Source organism: Fulmarus glacialis, unplaced genomic scaffold (assembly GCF_000690835.1).
Source record: "Fulmarus glacialis isolate BGI_N327 unplaced genomic scaffold, ASM69083v1 scaffold6740, whole genome shotgun sequence".
NCBI lineage: Eukaryota > Metazoa > Chordata > Aves > Procellariiformes > Procellariidae > Fulmarus > Fulmarus glacialis.
The window spans coordinates 110,294-129,341 of NW_009189513.1; the positions used below are offsets into that span (position 1 = coordinate 110,294).

The following is a 19,048-nucleotide window of genomic DNA, read 5'->3' on the forward strand; positions in this document are numbered from 1 at the left end:
ATAAAAATGGGTGTTTGAGAGCTGTTAATAGAACAGTTTTCTGTTAGAAAATATTTCACTAATGAGTAAACAAATAGATAAAATACATAAGTTATCGCACATTAATTCTGTCCAAATATTCCATAACATGTTATTGAAACATTTCACTTTGATTTCAGTAAGTACTTTAGTTTGCTTGTATTTTGATTTTTACATGGAAGTGTATCTTGTGACATAACGAAACAGTCAAAATGGTGATGGAAATTAATCCCTTAAATCCTGGTGAAATAAGACTGAATTCTGTTTCAATATTTTTCAAATAGAAACACTTATTTGGCAGCTGCATGTCCAATAGTCGTAATAAAATAAAACTACTTTGCATAACTAAAAGTATCTGAAAGTTTGTGTTCTTGCAATAAAGTGCAATTTTGACAACCAGCATTTGCATTCCATGTGCAGCATTTCTCTCCCAAATATGCTTTAATTTAAATAGAATATATGGATTTAAATCAAAACAGGCAGACTCAGAAATATGCTGGACATTACTAAAAGACATAGCTCACCGCATTGTTTTTTTTTTCTTTTTTACCATCAACCATAGAAAGCTTTATTCCAAGCCTGATCACACTTTCAGTTACAAAACACGTGGCAAAAAGTAACAGTTAACACGCAAGATCTGCCATATTTCTACTTGCCTCTATTCTCATACTGGACTTTCCATATTGAGGGATGGAGAATAAACCTCTCCCATTTTTAACATAATGAATATACCTAATGGTAGCAAACAAAGGTTTTTAAATTTCATTTCACAAATCTTTTACTCTCGCCAAGCCGCCATTTGTTAGTGCAACAATCCAGCACAGTGCTAGTTGCTGAGGTATACATGGTTAAACTAATTTCACCTTCAACCGAAACCGCAATGTTCTCCCTCTCTCCCTTTTTTTTTTTAAAGGTAATGAAAGCTGCATATTCACCATTTCTAAAAATAATTCCATTCCAGAGTAAAGAATGGTTTTGTAATAGTGACAGGCTGTAAAAAGCAATAGCCTTATCTTTTATCACCCATAGAACTCCTGCTGTACTTTTTTTTCTTAAAATATATTTTGTGCAAAATTAAGTTCTGTGTAGGTCTGTACCATAATTTGGAAAAAACTGTGTATAAAATGTACTTACTTTTTAAAAACAATCCCAACATCAAACAACAGAGAAAGAAGAAACAGATCAGATGCAGCTGAAGTTTTCACATGAGAAACTAAATATAGTATGTTCTTAAAGCTCCAGTAATACATTCTTTCAAAAACCAGAATGCACTTTGGTCAGTATTAAACATTAGTACAGAGGCAAATAAAATACAAAATGCTTGTTTGTGTTGCTTTATATATAAAAATATTTTTATACCACATAAGTTTAAGATACATTACCTCAAATCTTTAAAGATTCTGAAGATTAGCAAACATAGTGCAATGTCCAGACTCTTGTCACCTAATTACTTGTCATTTCTCAGCATGAAGCCACTATTTTAGAAACATAAAATGTAAGAATATTTGCGCCTGGTGATATTAATCCTCCCAAAATAATTTGTAGATAGAAAGTTTGCTCCAAGTAACTTAATTCTACACGGGTGAACATCTATTTTTGTCACACTGAAGAACCACGAGTCAGCATGACTGGTCCATGAGGGAGGCAGGGATAGAAGGCAGAGGGAGAGGTGGGAAACCCCAGCCGGGAAAGTGCTAGGGAACAACCCCTGCTGGGGAGGAATGGCAGGAAAGGAGGCTATCTGAAGACACAAATCTGCCGAATACCAGGCTTCGTGAGTTCCGCTGCTCACCAGAGGAATTTGTTTTCTGCGTTTAACTGTTCTTAAACTTCAATGTGGTATGAATGGCATATACTATAGTGTACAAAAGGAGAGCATCTATCTATCTTATGCTCAGGCATAGCATTCCTTTCACCAGTAAATCTTTCGCTTGTTTAAATATTCAACTTCAACATATAATATATACTGCTCCATAGTTCACCATAATATATTCCAATTAATATACATTTGTATGTATATATATAAAGTTTCTCATTAAAAGTAACAATAAAAAGTGCACATATTGAGCATGCACAGTCAGAGCTGCGCAGAACAGCCCAGTATTTCAAATAAATACAGTATTTAATTTTATCAAAATATCATACAACATGGTAACCATTTACAATTATTGCTCTAATAAAAGTGTTATCAAAGAGCACTTGTTGACTTGTTATATAATACCTTATTAATATCCCAGGATATTTAAACTGCAGCCTATATGAGTTTAGATCCTGGAATTACTCAAAATATTAAAAATTCCCACTTGCCTCTAATAGTAATATAAAATATTTCTGCTACCTGTAATACTGTATTGTCAGTACTTTATTTTTTGTGTATGTCTCACTTTTCTATTGCAACCAAACATCTATTGATGTTATGTTGTCCTCATAAATGATTGGTGCAAATGAAATATTCTAAGCAATTTTACCATGCTATAAAAAAATCAAATGACTTCCATATAGCATTACTGTAACTAAAAATGTTCAGTGTCGGCTTCAGCTTTAACAACAGATATTGTAATTTAGTGTAATCAATTTCCAGGATTTCAAGTTCTCAGACACACAGTTTTTGACCCTTCCCAAATCTGACCCTTTCCAAAACTAAACACAAATAAAATAAAATATAAATGTCAACTAAAATGAGCATAAAACAGTGAGAAGATGAAATAAATACAAAGATTGCACAAGACAGACAGATGTAAACACTTCAATTTTCCAAACGACATCCTTGAAGAGGTTGTAGCATCTGAAATACAGATTCAGTGGCTGCTTTGAGGCAGTTTTGTCAATCAATGAGCTTTTCTATAACACTGTGTTATCTCATCTTCTTTATATATTGTCAAGATTTGATCTTCCAGAGCTGGAAAAGTCAGAGCAGTAAATCAACATTATTTCTCATCTCAGTTTTCTGTTTACCAGAACTGCAATACCACCACATTTTTTTTCTTATTGCATTTGCTGCATATTCTATGATACACAAAATAAATTTTACATTCATTTACTTTTAATAAATGGGTAGACGTAAGCAAACTCAGTGGCCAATTTAAGGGGTTTGTGCTACAACCTTGTGGAAACTAACGCGCCTCATAACCTGGATTTTGAAATAGTTTCCAGAGTTTGTAGTTCAGAGGGGACCAGAGAGTAGGACCTTACAAGATAGTCCTTCAGCCATGACAAAATGACACTGCAAGATTGGTCACGGTAATACTGTACCTACTGTAATACTTTACTGCAGTGCAAGACAAGGATAGCTTGCATCTTTCTGTATCCCTTAAAGAGCTACAAAGTCAACAGTGAGGAATTCAAGAGAGTAATCAAATCTGGGATATGAAGAAAAATTGAATAAAGTCTTGTACTTATGTGTGTGAATGTCCCTGTATTTATGTCTAAGAATTCTTCGTAATTATGTCTTAAATGAAGTTAGAAAGCCACAAAAATGCAAAAAACTGTTAAAAGGGCTGCTTTGACAAATACATCACTACTCTTCTGATATAGCTTAAATTTCATAACCATTTTCAAACAATAAATCTTCTAGTTAATACAGTTAAGAATTCATTAGGCTACAATGTATGATCCATCTATCATAACATTCTGAACGCCATGGTGAAAAAAAGGATGCTTATCAAGCAGTTACCTTTAGATTAAATCCAAGCAAGTCACTGATGACACCAGAAACAGCTGACAGGATGACAACTTGCGTGATATTATAAAGCAGTGGATTCATTGTAAGCCCATATAACCTAAAGGGACTATCCAGTTCCTAGTAATGCAAAATAATGACATCATTAAAAAGCAAAAATTACACAAAAGGGTTTTTGTTCAGATATGTATTGAGCAATATTAGATAGTTCAGGAAGTCTTCAAGTCACAGTGGAGTAAAACATTCATTCTCCTATTCTTCTGCATATAAAAAACAAGGTGCAAGAAAATACCCATCACATTAATTGACTGTTGACTTCTAGTGTCTAAATAACCCTTCAAAAAATTGGAGGCTACCTATCTAGAGCATCTACCAATTTGCTCACAGAGCCAGGAAAATAGAGAGCTAGTTTTCCTGGCACCAAGGTGCCATCATTTTAGAATTCCTTATAATTTTCCAGAAATCACCTTCAGTGTTAAAAGAGCTGACAGACAGCGGAACCACAAAAAACAAGAAAAGAAAGATTTTCCACAGTGACAGAAGGCTACCTCACTACTATGAAAAATTAACAGAAATGTCTTTCCTAATGCAATTCCCCTCTTTTTCCATTAATTTTGGGAATAATTACTGATTAACATAGCCAGAAAAGGAAGATAAAGGCAAAAAATACTAATAACCATTTAACTGCCAATATTTTACTTTTTTTTTTTATTGCAAGGATCAAAAAATCCACCAAATTTAATCTGCAACAAAACTTGAACAAAGAGGCTATTTCACCAATTTTCAATTAGCGGTGTGTGAATAAAGTCACCCAAACTTTTCTGGCCTAGAAATATGTCAAATAAATAAAGAAAAAAAGTTTTAAAATATAAGAGTGGATTACATAAAGTATAAAAACTATCACTGCTTTGGTCATTTATATTTTCTAGCTTTAAATTCATGTTCATCCCTCTCCTGCATTACTCCCTGGGCCTTGAACAAGGCCTTATAAACCCTTTTTTAATGAAGAAGAATTTCAAAGCTCTGACTCTTCTTTCAAAAGAGGTGAAATAAGAATGAACAGCCTTTTCATTTAGATGTAATGTGGTATAAAACTCTGCTGCAAATACAAAAGATATAAAAGACATGATTCTGAGAAGAACAGCAGAGAAATTCTTCAAGAAAAAAGTTTTTAGATTTTGGATTCATCTTACCAATTTTGGGAGTAAGAAAATAGAAAGAATATTCAACATAATATAGTCTTCAGTAAAAGCTTAAGGACCAAAAACATCGAAAACCAAATTGAAAAAAAAAAAAACCAACCCCATTTAGCTACTGGGCATGAAATAAGTAATTGCGTTGATCACTAACTACCAAGAATTCATTTAAAGCTCATACTAGGTCGCTTGGAAATCCCATCTCACTTTTGGGCACGTTCTCACAGTAACTAAGTGATGGCCTGGGTCTGGGATTTGTGCCACAAAAGCCAAGTTCCCTCTTGGAAAGGCCGTGTCAGTTGATACATTTCTGGAGAGAGTAAACATTAACATTTTTTTGAAAACCCTGAGAAAAGCATGAAAAAGACTGAAGTGAATGAGATCAAGGGTTGATCAGCATCCTGCCACTAACAGCAGCTACTTCTCACCCTACCTACGTTCTCACAGCACACAAACATTTCAACTCATGAGATACCCTGAATCTGTTGTGCTTTGTCTGGTCTACTTGCCCAGTTTCTCCTTGAATCCAGATAACCCTTCTGCATCCACAGTGTCCTTTGACCAACAATTGCACAAGTCTGCTACCTGATGCACAGAGAATACTTCCTTTTGTTTGTTCCAAAACCAGGTCCTAAAAGTTCTGCGGTCCCTTATTCTTATACCAAGAGATACAGTCAATAACTGGCTTAGCCAGGCTCGCCATATCGCTGTACCATAACTCCCAACTTAAGTTGTTGCTTTGTCAGCTTTGAGTCCTTGCTGACTCCGTCAGTCCTCTCACGGAAAGTGCTGCGTACTTTTTTTGAGATGAGGGAACCACACGCACTGTTAAAGGTGTGCTGGTGGGGAGAATTACTCAGCTGACTAGAAGAAATACTCCATCATCTCAGCTACTAGCTGGCTAGATCAAAGAGAGTTTAAGCTTCATTTTTTGAAATGCTCCTTGGCGCACAGGAATCAACAGGGTAAATGGCCAGAATTCAATGTGTGGTAGAATGAGGCAGCAAGGTCTTAAAGCACCACTATACGCAAAAAACCCCAATTGTTTCTCTTAATAGGCTTGAATTTTCCTGACTGCAGAGGAAAGGTATAGAGGCATTGAAAGATATGGTTCAGGTTTACTGTATGATAATCCAGCCATTCTCTCTACCGATGGGGATCGCTGCACATGGAATCATTATCAGTTGTGCTATACTCAAACATGGTGGGAGGGGTGCGTGGATTAAAGGAAATTTATCTGAGGGGGAGGAAAATACTTCTACATTTGCAAGTCATTCCTGGGGAACTGTTCTACATGACCACTCTATCTTGGACTAAATGAAGAAGTTGATTCCCTGAAGGAGAAACCAAAATACTGTTGTTACCTTACTTCTGAACCCAAGAAAAACAAATCGGCAGCATCTCTTTAAGAACTTTACCATAACAGCAGAATGTATAACAAGATCTGAATACTGAAAGCTGAAGCTAGACAAATTTAATTTAAAAATAGTTTACACAACAGCAGAAGTGATTAACAGAAAGTGAAACACCATGCCAAGGGAGGTGGGGAGGCAAGTCATGAATTTGGTTTTTGTAGTGTCAGGACTGGCTTCTTCTTTGAAAGCCCACTTTAGTCAATTACAAGTTATATACTGTTAATTTTAGTGTAAAAACACATAAGGAATACTACATAGATCTAATTGACCTTATTTGTTCATAAAAGCCAAACCTCAAATAAAAAAAAGTTTTTCAAGTGTTAAATTCATCACTGTTATTTGGCATTCAGGTAACCCTTAAGTAAGTTTTGGATTAGGGAAATGTTCAGTCTGAAGAGACATGAGAATGAGACGTTTCTGGAGCAAGAATTAAGCTCCCAGACAAGTGAAAGAACAAAACAGCTTGCTTCCCAAATTATGACAGATTTGTGAGTTTGAAAGAACACAAGAACTCAGCAGAGGCAATTTAGGATCAAATGTGTCTTCCTGAGAACCTCAACCACTGCTTTGTTAATAATAACAATAATAACAACGACTTTAAAAAAGCCCTAAGCATGTCCATGATCTAGCTCCAAGTAAGTGAAAGTAAGATAATTTTTCTTCTGCAGAATTCTAGAAATGGGAAGTAATAAAAAAATTCATGTTCTCTCGCCATGAAGAAATATCTTCTACCCACGAAATACAGTTAGCTGGCAAACAGGATAACATTGCATAAGCAAAAAACTCTTCTACTAATCAGCAAAATTCCACTAAAAAAAAAAAATTGCCAAATAGTTCAAGGGCACAGCTGACTTAAATATTTGAATTACATTAAATGAAATCCGTATCTTTAATTCACTTATAAATGGACCTATGTAACAATTTCTCTCTGTCTTCCAAAAGGATTCTTCTATGACAGTAAGTAAAGAAGACATAAGTATAATCCAGTTTTAATCTGAAACGCTAACCATCGACAGTTTTTAAGAGGAATTATTTTTGTGGAAGAATAAAAATCTTCCAGCAGCTTATTACTAGAAACAGATATCAACACTCAAAACAGTCAAAAAAAATTACATCATTTATTTCATCATCCTGTCCATCCTGAAGTACCTTCTCTCACACTGCTCATATACTGTTAAAGAATAAAACTTATTGTATATAATAATAATTTGTAATCCACAATGATAGCAACATAACAGACTGTAGTGTTTGAACAAGCAGCATCGCAGTGAAAGAGTTAGCAGATTTAAACCAAAGCATACTGTACTGCCTGCAGTGAGTGACTCATTAAGTAATCTATTCTGCTTCCTAGTTATATATAATATGGTAATACTATTTTAATTCTTACCTTCAATAACTTAGTAGCAAGTTTTAAAACATTGTTCACTAGTGTCAGTTCCTCCTTCTTATTAGGCTTTTTCTCCATTTTCAAGTACAAGTTTATCTAATTTAAATAAAATACAAGTATCACCACTTATTCAGAATTTAAAGGAATTCATTTGGAAATATTTAATAAAAAAATGAAGTGATTACTCAGCAGCCATATGATAGAACAGCAATGACATTTCTGCAAGCAAGCAAAATTTTTGCTTCCTTTTTAAGAACAAATACTGGCTCAGTACCATAGGAAAATACAATGTTTTATGATATAACAAAATACATTTGACACTATTATAGCACCAACTTTAAAGTTTAGTGTAATCTACAAATTAGGCAAGAAAAAACACCACATATGTAAGGTTTGCATAATTTTGTTTTCCTCCTTCAATAATTGCCTGAGGTTTGTCAATTCATTTCCAGAAGGTTTTTATACTTGTATGCGGACCTTATAAGGCTTAGCATCCCCAAAAGCTATTGAATAGACTGAAATGCTAAAACGTAATTCTGCAAAAGTGCAATTTCTTTTAAAATATTTTAGTATAATTGAGTACTTCAGGAGCACCTTGAGTGCTGAAAATCAATCTTTCCAGTGCCTAGAAATATTTGAAAAATTATTAAACTCTTCATTGCTGTAGAAGAACAGTATATTGATCATTTCAACAACTTCTGTGATCCAAACTTTAAGTCACTGTTTCTGAGAATGTTTAGTTAACAGTACAAATTAGCTCTCTTTTTGCCTTCTAGCAATTTTGAAACGTCACCTTTCATTCTCTCAAATGACCTATCTTCGATATCCTAGACCAGACAAAGGGTAGTTCTTCTTTTTTGTTGCGTAACAACAGCAAATCAAAGCACAAATATATTGAAAAGCCGTGAACTTTTTATTTTAGGATGATGACCTTCCAACAAATAAAAAATGAACAATCTAGCAACATGCTGAAGTAGTCCTTCAGATGACAGAGACTCTTACCAAGCTACAGAAGCAAAGTTGCGGAAAGGAAGTGATGCTATATGATGCTACGATATATTTAACCACCTTGTTGTAAGGTGGCTATTGAAATAAGGGCCACAGACATCTAAGCAAAGTAACTGAATATTATCAGATCTCCCTAAAAAGGTCACCGTAAGCTTCTTATACAAGTTAAAAATCAAAAACAATGCCTAATAGATTCCAAGGCATATTAAGCTCCTGAACTATCAATTTCATTTTAAAGTAAGTTATGCTTTTAGAGGCAAAGATATTCCAGTCTTTAAATATAAAATTACTGATTTCAACAATTGAAGTGTTTATAAACAGGAATAAACTAAGAATAAAGGCTCTATTTAGCAACTCTGAAAAAATGGTAGGTAATAAACCCCAGGAAGGTTCAAATCTCTTTTAACAGTTATTATGATTTCATTAATTTATGAAAAAAATCAACATTCAATAACAAACTTTGAATCAGGAGGGGAGTTTGAATGTGCATATGCACAGCCATCTACCATACCTATTCTGAGACTTGAAACTGGCAAGATGACAACCTTGATCAAACCATACGTTGTATTTTACTCAACAAGGAACCACTGAGGCACTTAATTTACAAGACCAATTAAAAATACTTTCAGAAGGACTTGAAAAATTACAGGCAAACAGCATACAGTCAAAAAATCCCTTGATGTATAATGATTGATCTTTTAGTTTCCCATCATGACTCCTAATCACTAAATCCATAGGTTGAATATAAAGCACACAGAAGTGGCTGGAACTTTGCCAACAGAAAGTAGAATTCGCAATTTCATCTTATCTGTGAAGCATTTAAATTGAATCTGGGGCTTGAGGCTTGTTTGTCCTTTTGGGTTTTTTGTTGTAGTTTTTTGTTTGTTTTAAAGCTTCATTCTCTTCTCAGTAAGCCTAATAACACCAATGTGCAATTTTCAAGGACACCAGTTCAGATGTGCTTTTTTAGATCAAGTGAGTGTCAGTCAATTGTTTAGACTTGGTCTCTCATGAAAAGCCAAAATGTCAGACTTTTATGAGTCTGCCTCAAGAACACTGTAAATATGCTGTGGTATCCAGCTAGTATGTGAAACAAGTCCAAAATGAGTTCTACCCAGGGTGACGTGTATCCTTTTTATTTTCTGAGAAACAATTGTGAATTCTATTGTGGTTTTCATTTCATAAAGCTTTCAGGCATTTTTGAGGGAAATGACTTGTAACAGGATAAGCTGAATTCAATACAAAGCTAAGTGTCTGGTGACATAGCACTTTCTGATTTTTTTTTTTTTTTTTTTTCTTTTTAAAGTTCTGGGGACATAGAGAGCGTGCTTTCTTCAAGGTCCATGCTGGCTTAAAATGTTCAAACACTGACTCTCATTAAGAGCATAGTATAGAAAGCTATGAAAGCAAAACAAAGGCTTGACATTCTGTCTCTCTCTCTCTCTCACCGTGCTCTCTGCATTTTTTCCCAATCCTTATCCCAAACATTTTCCTCCATTTTCATTCCAGAAACAGAGGACACAAACTTCACTGGGACATTAGGCTATTCGTACTCTGAGGATCAACAGAACAATGCAAAGCGCTCTGGGCTCAGGAACTCTGAGAGGTTTCACACTGGTTCAAAACACAGCATTCAGGACAATCGACAGTCTGTCTTAGTGTCTAGCCTCATCATCTTCAGTAAAGACAGAATGAATTCTTATTGAGCAAAATATGTAAGCAGTCATTATACTATCTGTCATAACCTTCACATCCTGACTTTGGGAGACTCCGTTTGGAAGATTTTATTCTCCAACTTGAACACATTCCCTGTAGACAACCTGTGAATATTTCTTGAACTGTCTATTTACCTTGTCCTGAATGCTGTGTTTTGCACCAGTGTGAAACTTCTCTGAGCAGAGATTGCTTCTTACCTAACACTAACTGAACATGCTTAGCTCGGAAAACTATCAGCAGCGCCAGGCAGAGCAGAGATGGAAGTTTGCAGTACAAACACAGACTATAACATTCCTGAGAAGAAAAGTATAGACCCAAAGCCAAGCTTGACAGATGACTGAAAGAAAAAGTTTCCAAGGAGTCTAGAGGAGACTATATGTAATCCACGCAACCTAGCAGTCAAAATTATTGGACTGGGAAACAGTGACCCACCTTGCAGAGGGTAAGGTTGTTTTCAAATCTTTTACTCTCCCATTCAACACTTCAAGAGTTCAGGTTTCTTTTTCCTGTTTAAAAGCTACTTTTTATATTTGTGTTCTGTCAGATCTTTAATTATATCAAATGACATATACTGATATCTCTAAGCCTGCTCACTTAAAGAGAAATTGGGATATGGCCATCTCAATGTTCCATACAACTTCTAAACAAAGTCACACACTTCTCTCAGAAATTGAACTTCAGGTTGTAAAGTGTTGTTTCACTACACCATAATTAACTCCCTAATTCAGACTATTTTAATACATCTAAAATGCATGCCTGAGACCTACCAGGTGAATGACTTGTTTAGATATAAAAATATAGGTCTATACAAATTCTCACCTGCTCAGTAAGTAATATTGAGGTATTGCTGTACTTTTTACTTGTTTCAGATCCAAGAGTAACAAATCTTAAGAGAAAAAGAGTTAGTGAAATGCACCAAATTACGAGTTCCCAATTGTAGTGACAATCAAGGAAGATCTCATGCATGTGAAGCAGCTGAAAACAAAAGAGAAAAAAAAATCAAAATTTAATTCAAAGTAATAATTACATTACAACATAAGAAAATAATTACGTATCTCCCCAACTCCAAGAAAAATTTCCCAGTAATAACTATATGGATTGATTTTAAGCATAAAAGATTTTTTAATTTAAAATCAACACTGTGTCAAAGATATGAGGTTTGAGAAAAGATATGCTCTGAAATGCTCAATCAGAATTTAGACACATATTTTTTCATATCCCTAAAGCAATAGAAGAAAAATATACACTCTGAGACAATTTTAAACTCGTGTTCAAACTTGCAAAGACACTACGTGGGATAAAAAACCAAAATATACCCTCAAATGTACTGAATTATATAGAAAATTGAATCCAAGCAGAGTTACTGCTAAATTATATTCTTATTAAAATATTTATAGTTAGCTACCAGGAAAACACATTAGCATTAACTAGGGAAGAAAGTGGGAAAAAAATACAACCAGAAGCCGTTCAGAAGCTTCCCTGTATTCTGAAACAGAAGCTCAAGGAAAAATCTTAAGCAGTAAAAATCGTCTTTAAACATAGATTTGCTTACTAAAAGATATTCCACTAGAGGGCAGGCTAATATAGCCAACAATCTTGTTTCTCACAAAAATCATCAACCAAGGTCAATCCCAACTGTCTTTGCAAAACTGTGTTTTGATGCAAAATGTTAGGGAAAAAAAAAAACTGTGTTCCAAAATCCACGATGGAAAATGAAAGAGGACACAGATTTAAAAAAAAAAAAAAAAAATCACGTTAGGAATTACGCTATCAGTAAGTTTCTTTAGCTCTTACAGAGTAATACTCTAAAGTAGAAAAAATAAACAATACAAAATGGAGCTTAACCTTCTGAAAAGCTGTAACTAATTTTTCACTGTGGTCTTTTAACTTAATAGGAATCACCATGCAAAAGGCACTCAAAATTATTTTTAAAACTATTTAAGTCATGGCTGTTTCTATACAAGTAAGATTTCCTCACCTGTGCACAACAGATAAACACAACTGAGATAGTCAGTAGGAAAGCAGATGAAACTATTACATCAACTGAGCGTTGAGGACCTCGACGCTGAAAATAAAGGATATGCATATATGTGAGTGAAAACCTACCCAACCAGCGTTGATACTTAGCATATCCAGTTAGATTCACACCTTGAACCTATGTTTCATCATGGCTCGCAATTTGGCAATCTAAGTTCCAAACACCATATTAGATCCTAATATCACTACATTTGAATACCCCTAAAGGCATGTGAGATTAATTCAGATGCAAGCATTTAAAGATAACTATGAGAAAATATTCACCACTTGTTCAGTCAGCTCCTTCATGATGTGAAGTAACTTTAATTTAGGCAGCATTCCCTGACATAACAAATTCAATGTGGCACTAGGCTTTAACCCCAAGTATTAAACCAGTGCTAACAAAAGATTTTTGGACACCAGATAGCAACAGGATATCAAGATGTGATTTCACATGGTCGATATTTTCCATTACTTGCCTCTTTTTGACACACAACAATTGTAGCTGTAAATCACTGTCCCATTGTGGTAGGTGCAATAATATAATGTCTCCCCCAGAACAAGAAGGAAAACTGGGGAATAAACACACTTGTCTTGAAAGGTGCAACCTCACTGTTTTCAACCATTTTTTTCTTGCTTACTGGTACAATGAAATGTTTCTATCCACCGAGCTTTTTCCTCATTTCTTTTAATTAAAGAATTAAACATCCTGTGCTGCATTGAAACATGTACAGGTTATAACAGACATTTATTTCTCAACTTTGTTCTCCAGACATGCTACTAATTGTATAAACATGAGAAGAATGGGAGGTGTACATATGCAAGATATAACCTTGGAACTTGGAGAAAGAGATAGGAAGCTTAACTACTGAAAAAAAATTAAGTGCAAATTACTACTGCAGGTATGCATGCACTACTTCTATTCTGAGCCAGAGTGTTTTGCCTGTGCAAGACTTGAGATGAGCATATACCCCAGCTCACATCTTCACAAGTGGACACATATACAGACAGGTAATATGCAAGTGTATTTTGGACAAATGCTATGCCAGTATATGCCAGCAGCACCACTGCGGGAAGGCAGCCCTGCTCCTTAGCTGCTTGTCTCCATTCCTTTTCTTGTGCTAGCACAGGCATTACAGGGCTGCCCAGGGAACCAAGTAAAGCAACAGATGGAGGCGAAAACAACTGTTCTTGACTGGTTATTTTTCAGTTGGGTCAGTTCCCTATGCACCTGCCTCTGACCACTCCCTGACTGCTTTTTTCTTAGCCACATAATTATACAAATGCTTCTGGTGGCATAAGAAAAGGTGGAATATATAGATGTGGTTGTGAGGAAAAGCGGCAAGACACTCTCTCCACAACAATGCTACCATATGCAGTCTTTAAAGCATCAAAACTACATTCTATTGTCCAAGTGATGTTATCTTCCTTTCCTCCCACCCAGCAACACATTACAGACTACAAGGAAAAAGATACAAGTCTCTCAAATGCAAAATTTAAAGGGTACCTCTTTTTTACAACTTCCCCAACAGATACTTGCATAACACAAGGGTTGTTGTAAATGAATCGCCTCAATTCCTCTTAAAATGATACATTTTTCAAATTTAAGATTGTGCTTTACATTAAAAATTTTGCCTGCTTATAGTTTCTGCTTTCCATACTCCCCAGTCTCCACACCATAACTTCTTTATGTTTTCATAATCCTCTACCTACTTCTAAAAACTACTGATAGCAGATTTCATCTAACCTTTCTTAATTGCTGTTGGAAAGAAGTATAGATGCAAATAAGGGGATTACCACCACTAATAAGAGATTGTCAGTTGCTGTTCACCAAAAAACTGGCTCTATAGAAACCAAACAGGGAAAAACCTGCCTTCATCTGAGTTGAATTACCTAACACAGAGAGAAAAATGGAAAAAAACTTGGGGGGGGGGCAGCAACCAAAAAACCAACCCTGAGTTAGATAATATGGATCCTTTCACAAAGAATCATTGAAATGCTCTGGCTTGAAAAGATCATTAGAGAGATATAAGGAGATTACTCAAAGACAAGCTGAACATACAATAGAGGTATTGGAATGTCTTACAGATAATACTTGGGCATAATTTCTAGCTTCACCTGGCACGTATACATTCACAGCACAAATATGCACATAAACTGCCTTGCTTCATAAATTCCTTCTGTGTTAATGACACTAACTGTCGAGGCCCTTACAATAAGATATTGCATGTATTATACTACAAGTGGTCATTTTTACCCAAAATATTCACCTGAGAGACTTTTCTGCTAGCATTAGTAAGACAAGACTCCAGCTCTGAACACACTCATACTTTACTCCAAGGTAAAAACTAGACATTTACTGTCTCACAGTCTGGCTGCCTGCAGACACTGCTGACCCAGGGTCGCTAAAATGAAGCGTATAGGGCACATGCGTACCAATGGGTAAGTGCACAGGAGGAAAAATTCAGGGTAGAATACCAACCTTCCACCAACAGCATATGAGATATTTTATATTAAAGCGGTAGCAAAAATGTACATTATTTTACCTTTAGATAGGACCTGAGAGAAAGCCACATTTTTATATTCTGTACTTTCTTCAAGCGGAAGTGAGGAACCTCCGATTTTCTTGCCCTCCTGGCAGATGTTAGATGACCAAAAAGTTTGGCAAAAAGTAGCCTCTGCAAAGAAGAAAAAAAAAAAATTACTTTAATTGTTAATTGATTTTCAAGGGCACTAAAAAGAAAATGGAGAAAAAGCTTCACTTAATAGGTCAAAGTAATGTACATTGTATCTGTGTAAATTAAAATATGTTAATATAGTGCAGAAATAAGAGTAGCATGTTACTAAAAAGAGGAGATACACTAAAAAGTTTTAAAAGTCTTCATATTCTACTCTAATGATAGACAAAATTTAGCTACACTCTGATTTCCTTTCTTCAAATTTCAGACAACAGATCTGCTATGCTCTTAAAATTTGGGAGAAAATCAAACCTGCCAATCATTTGCATTAGAGAATGCCTGTATCACAGAAGTTCCTTCCAACAGAAATGATTATTAGAAGCCGGTTAATTCTATTCTACTGTATTAAATCACATATTTTGGCTATAATTTGAGAAAAGAAAGTATAAAATTTTTTCTTTTGCAGACCAGTAAGTACCTATACTCTGCAGCTTGTAAGGGATTTTGATACTGTCTTACAAGTTTAAATTGCAATTACAAGCAATAAATTAACAGGTGTATTACTTCAGATAGCAGCTCTCGTGGTCTCCAGCGTGGGACTGATCTACCAGCAAAGCAGGCAGGGCTCTTGGCTAGGGTCTGGACTGAACTGTTTTGAATTAAACTGAAGGTTTTGAATGAAACACACTGGTGGAACAAACTGGAAATTTATAGAGTTCTTTTACTGAAACTCCTTCTCCTTGGGGAAAACTGAGACAAACTGGGACATGACTAAGAGCTGGGTTAATGCATTGAGCCAGAAATCTGAAATAAAAGATGAAAAAGTTTTCCCTCAGAAATGCTCTCCAGGAAAAAAGGTTTAGCTACAGAGACTGTACAGAGACTTCAGTCCATTGCAACTGAGTCATCTCCTAAACTGTAAGCCCACTGCAGTATTTGTCATCATTGATCTATGAATCATAGTGCGCTAAAGAAAACAAGTTTAAAATATCCATAAAGTCAACAAAAATGCAAACACTAAACCTTGTTTGCTTTGGATGAAGCCTCTTGGTTTGCTGTTCGTACCTGTTTATATGTCCTCTCTGCTACACATAGCAGAAAAAAGAAAATCCACACTAGAGACACACGGACCACAAAACTTATAATAACCATTGAGAGAACCAGAGTGTCTCCATTTGATCCAAATGCAGTCAAACAAAGTTCAGTGGCAGAATGTGTAGCTAGTTGTTCCAAATCTTTAGCTTGGGAAAGTCGAAAGACAAATGGCATTAAACCCAAGATTAAAGATATGACGTTTCCAAAAATCTGATAACCAATTCCTGGTATATAGCTGTTCACCTAAAAACAAAAGAAAACAAGGTACATTTTTAATTTTGGAATTAATTTGGAATTAAGTCAATAAATAAATTATTAATGTTACTGTCTTACTATCACAAAGAACACTTTATAAACTGATAAGTTATATGAAACCTTCAACGAAGCATCTTCACAATTTACTGTTAAGAAAAAGGAAGTCCTCAAAGAGCACTTAATGCACAGGAACCAAATATGACAAATCATTTAAAAACACAACAACATAACATTGCAGTTAAGAGACTCCAGTGCATATTCTTGTATTAAAAATTCATTCAATGCTGAATTAGCAGAGTGTGCCAGACTGTGTTCCTTACATTCTGTATGTTACTCCTATTTGTGTTTTGCTTTTAGGTTGTATGTTTTTCAAAGGAATCAGAGTGTTCACAGTGCAGACAGGACTGGAGTTCTATTGTGCTGGCTATGGCTTTGTTAAGTTTACTTCTACTGTGGATTGCACCCAAAACTGTATTGTCTCTGAGTCAGGTACAGAGATCTGAAGTAAGTTTGTGAATACATTGCTTTTTAACAAGTTGGAGATGGTAAGTATCAAATTATCAGAATTAGCGATAGTTTTCTTAAGCTATGCTAGGACTTTATGTTCAACTCTACAAAATGCCTACGCTGTCTATATTGAAAAAGAGTACAATATCAATTAAATGCTTTTCCAACTGTTTCTTGAAGAGGAGTACTAGGAAAAAGAAGGGAGGACTAGTGAGACATCCCACTCATCCTCTTAGATGTTTGTTTCCTAAAGAGGAAAGCTTTCTTTTCCAATCTTAACTTTAGCATTCAAATACTCATGTATACTCCTAACCCAGCATATTAGTTGTTCATCAGAATCAAGGAGATAAATAAAAATATTCACAGCATATACCACCTTGGAACAATAAAACAGAGGTTGGCTATGTTAGTAAGCACCTAACAATGCAAACACATTTTATTGTCCCAACACTTAAGATTAAGTAGCTATTTCATCTGTTAGTAACAAGTAAATCAGAGCGATGTAAGCCATGGAACAATAACGTCAATAATAGATACTTTAAAAAAAAAAGGAAAAAAAAGGAAAAAACCAACATAAAACAAGCTTATTTTTTGGTAGTGCTTAGAGTCCTAAATACAATATTTGCATAAAGTAAAAAGAATACTCACTCTGTTCATTATCATACCACTGATTTCAAGCACAGACATATCAGCTTTCTTGCAGTCATTACCCTCCCATACAATTGCACTTATTTTTTCTAGTCCTGGATTCAAACTGTGGACCCAAGGCAAATGACTCTGGGGAAGACAAGGAATACATTCCATCAGAGATAAAAAACTATTGTCGTGTCAATATGCCTTTGTCAGCAATTTGCTGACCAAAAAACGCTTTAGACAGACACAATTATTGTTATATAGCAATTATTTCTACTATATGTTACTATATGTTAACTACATTCCTCAAAATCATCCACTTCTTTTCCAAGAAATAGCTGTGAGTAGAGAGATCTCTCCTTCCCCATACTTCATTTTCTAATAGTATTGAGTTATTGTAGTTGAGGATTAATTGGCTTCTTTTTTGCTCAAACATATCAAGGAAGAGAGGGGTATGAAAACAAAGGTCTACTTATAAGCCATCTTCAATTTTGCCACATGTTTAATGGAATATTTTATTTTTCTGATTATTGTTTTTTTCCCCTCACATTCTGAAAAGTACTCTTCTCAGGTTAAGCCCAAGGCAAACAGGTTTTTTTATTTGCTTTTAATGATATTTGTGTACTTCACAATCCTTGTTGTGGATAAAGGCCCCCCTATGCTAACTGTATCTGGCAAGACTCAGAGAGTGGTAGGAGTCTAATCAATACATGCTGCTCCAAGAGCCAAGCAATCCCAGCCTAATCTACTGAACGCACTTATGGCTGAGGCACCTTTACTCGAAAGAGTAAGCCAAGTGAGAGCTGAAGGATCTGGAAAAATGTTGAGGCAACAAGTTCTGCTGCGGCCACTTCTTGACTTCCCCCAGCCCTGTCTCATTCCTCTCCCATTCAGGTGATTAAAATTGCTTTCTACTCTGCCTGGTCACCTAGCACTATGGGCACCAAACTACTGGAAGTGGTGGTGCAGGGGTGGGGGGTAAGGAGAGGGGTGTGATATTATTTTTTAAAATTAATTTATCACTGATTAAAAGTAAAGCTTTTTATTTTATTACTTGCTTCATCAGTATTTATCTGAAATCTCTGAGTCTGCTAAGTACTCAATTATCTCCCTTTTTTCCATTGGATGAAAAAAATTGATTTATATTATTAAAACAACACAAATATTAGTTGCAGGACTTTCTTAATCACAGATTTCCAAGGTCTCCCTCTAGAGGGAGTATCAACACCAGGAGCTGAAACTCAAAAATTCACAATCTACAATCAAACAGAAAAACACTCAACTGCAGAAAAACAAAGTCAATGCATATACTGCAATTCAACTCCCTATTGTAAGGCTTCCATTTTAGTGTTTATATGGAATGTAATCAAGAAGAACTAAAAATAAATAAAAAAGTAAAGACTCCATGAAATCCAAATTGCTATCTTTTGGGGGGGGTTTGGGGG

At 35.2% G+C, this 19,048-nt stretch overlaps 1 protein-coding gene across 1 annotated transcript in view; it reads right to left on the reverse strand.

The window, feature by feature from the left end:
• Positions 1-756: 756 nt before the first annotated feature.
• PHTF2 (putative homeodomain transcription factor 2) overlaps positions 757-19,048 on the reverse strand; it is a gene marked incomplete at its 5' end in the record, with an annotated part of 39,316 nt that continues 21,024 nt past the window's right edge. Inside the window, 8 exons of the mRNA XM_009582311.1 lie at positions 757-2,917; positions 3,692-3,817; positions 7,696-7,791; positions 11,239-11,394; positions 12,398-12,484; positions 14,982-15,113; positions 16,179-16,451; positions 17,619-17,747. Coding sequence (XP_009580606.1) covers positions 2,897-2,917; positions 3,692-3,817; positions 7,696-7,791; positions 11,239-11,394; positions 12,398-12,484; positions 14,982-15,113; positions 16,179-16,451; positions 17,619-17,747 — 1,020 coding nt within the window. The remainder of the gene's footprint in view (positions 2,918-3,691; positions 3,818-7,695; positions 7,792-11,238; positions 11,395-12,397; positions 12,485-14,981; positions 15,114-16,178; positions 16,452-17,618; positions 17,748-19,048) is intronic.